Consider the following 2,469-nt stretch of genomic DNA (forward strand, 5'->3'; position numbering starts at 1 on the left):
AACTGCAACTTGCAAGATTATGCAACTAATTAAGTTACAGGAAAATAATTATACCTTTTGTACATACGGTATGAAGAAAAATAATGGATTGAGAAATATTGCCACCAAGCAAAAGATAGCTATAATCTTGTTCCATTGCTTGACGCGTTTTGAGTGTGGGCTTATAACTTTAGGAATACATGAAGAGATGAATGATAACACTTTTTTGACAAAACCCTCTTCATCACCATGAATGTCATCGTGGTACTGTGAATTTCAAAATAGCGGGAGGCGAAAATCATAATTGGTTATATGAATAAGAATTTAATTTTGGTTTTCTGTCAAGTCATTTTACCCGAGTTAAGCCCTCTTCTATCCTTAAGATTGGCAAGTTGCACTGATCTTGCCAATCTCAAGGACCAAAGTGAGGTTTAACTCGATTTTATCCATACATCTAATTACATAATATCATATAAATAAAAATAGTTATAAAAATCATAAAAGGATGTAATTGAATGCCAGTGTAAAACTTTAATAATTGAGTATACTAAAATAAAGACAAAAACTTATCTGTAATTATTTTTGTAAGAAGTTGATAGCTGAAAATTACTAAAGGTAAGATTTTACATAAAATTAAACTCTATTTAATAAATGTTAAAAAAAAAAAGAAAAAGATCACAAATAATCTACCTAAAGAAGAAACAAGTATATACCTCTTGATCAAATCTACTGGGAGTTCTTGGAATTCCTTGGTGAGCATTATCATGAGTACCGACCCTAATACAAAAATAATTATTACAAATCAATCCCTGTTGCCCAACGCTCACTGCGGGTGGTGTGTGTTCCCAATCATAGTTGTCGTCCCAGTTGTTTTCACTGTTTTCAGTCACAGTAACTCCACTCTGTTTGAAAATATTTTGGGTTCCAAGGGTGGCATATAGTTCATCAATCTTGGGCGGGAAGGTTCTAACGCTGTTAAGTTGACGACGACTATGCTCTCCAAGACTTGGTTCTCTGTTGTAATATGGCTCCATAGACACCATGGGAATGTACATGGATGCGCTTCGTCTCCTTGATAGGATCCTCCGGAAACTAGAATACTTGAGTTCATGGGATGATTGTGCATTTGATGATAGCATTGGCTCCTCTTCTATTTCCAAGTTAGCCATGTTTACTCTGTATTATTTCATAGAGAAAACAACACATTCGATATGTTTTTAAGTGTGTCTATGTTCCATAATACAAGTCATGTGAGTCTAAGTAGCTGATAACCAAAGAGAAGGTAACAACTTAATAAGAAAACCAGCAAATAGCATTTCTCATAAAATATTAAAGAAATTGCACACACACAAAAACACTGAAAACGTAAATAAAAGAGAAATCCAAACCAAATGTGTCTAAATATAAAAGTATTATGTTGGAAAACGGAAAAACTAGGACATACTCGAAATTATATAAAGATTCACACTCACATACATATATTACAAGAGTACATGGCATATACAGAGACGTGCTTTGTATTTTTTTTTTGTTTTTGGGTTATAATAAGAGGAAAAAAGAGACCCACATGTGTTTTCTTTTTTTCGTCCTTCTGTATGTCTAGCTAGGGTTAGAACTTAGACGAGTTTAGCCAAAAATTGAGTTTGTCTCACAATTCGATCTATTAATAATCGAGTCTATTTTTAAGTTTAAAAGTAAATATACTTAATTTTAAATAATTAAGATCATTAATATATGATGAATTTTATCATATCACTTTTTAATTAGTTATTAAGTTAACCACGATTAAACTATTTTATAATTAAATTAGTTTTTAAAATGGGTAATTATACAATTTTTTAAAGTATTAAAATTCGAAACATGGCCTTTTCCTCAAATCATTTTCAAAAGATGTATTCTAACCCTCAGTAATGGCTTTCAGCCTTTCGCTCTTCCCTTATTCTTTCATCCTCGTTGCGCCTCTCAAGCAGCACCGTCTCGTTGGTTGTAATCAAATTATAAGCCAACTGAATAATTAAAAAAGATTGATAGGAAGTTTCAAAAACACAGAGAAGAAAGAAAACCAACATGTGTAAACACGGCGAAGTAGACTCTGGCCAGAGATGATATAGCAGTGACGGTCGAGGACGCGACGACGAGAGACGCACCGGAACAAGGAGACGCGACGACACAGAGCAGGGGAGCCGGACGATGCAATGTTGGAGACACACCGGAGCTGGTGAGACGAATCAGAGGAGTCGGCGGACAATCGTGACGTCTGGACTCTGGAGTTCAGCTTTGTGAGACTTTAGGAGAGGCTGATTGGTGGGGAAAAGTTGTTGAGTGACATTGAGAGAGAATGAAAAAGAAGAATTTAGAATTAAGGCCACCGTTAACGTGATTTGGAAAATTAAAAAAAAAAATCAGTTTCTAATCTTTTAATAAATTATATATTTATTCTTTTTAAAAAATTTAATTACAATATAATCTAATTATGGTTAAGATAATAAT

General features: G+C 33.6%; 1 protein-coding gene across 1 annotated transcript in view; it reads right to left on the minus strand.

Annotated features, from left to right (window-relative positions):
• Nucleotides 1-2,469, minus strand: part of LOC107644052 (probable cyclic nucleotide-gated ion channel 20, chloroplastic) — a 12,537-nt gene that overhangs the window by 6,408 nt on the left and 3,660 nt on the right. The window contains exons 2-3 of the mRNA XM_016347835.2: nt 693-1,155; nt 55-246 (exon numbers count right to left, since the gene is read on the minus strand). Of these exons, the coding sequence (XP_016203321.1) occupies nt 55-246; nt 693-1,148 (648 nt within the window). The 5' untranslated portion in view covers nt 1,149-1,155. The remainder of the gene's footprint in view (nt 1-54; nt 247-692; nt 1,156-2,469) is intronic.

Source organism: Arachis ipaensis, chromosome B05, assembly GCF_000816755.2.
Source record: "Arachis ipaensis cultivar K30076 chromosome B05, Araip1.1, whole genome shotgun sequence".
Lineage (NCBI taxonomy): Eukaryota > Viridiplantae > Streptophyta > Magnoliopsida > Fabales > Fabaceae > Arachis > Arachis ipaensis.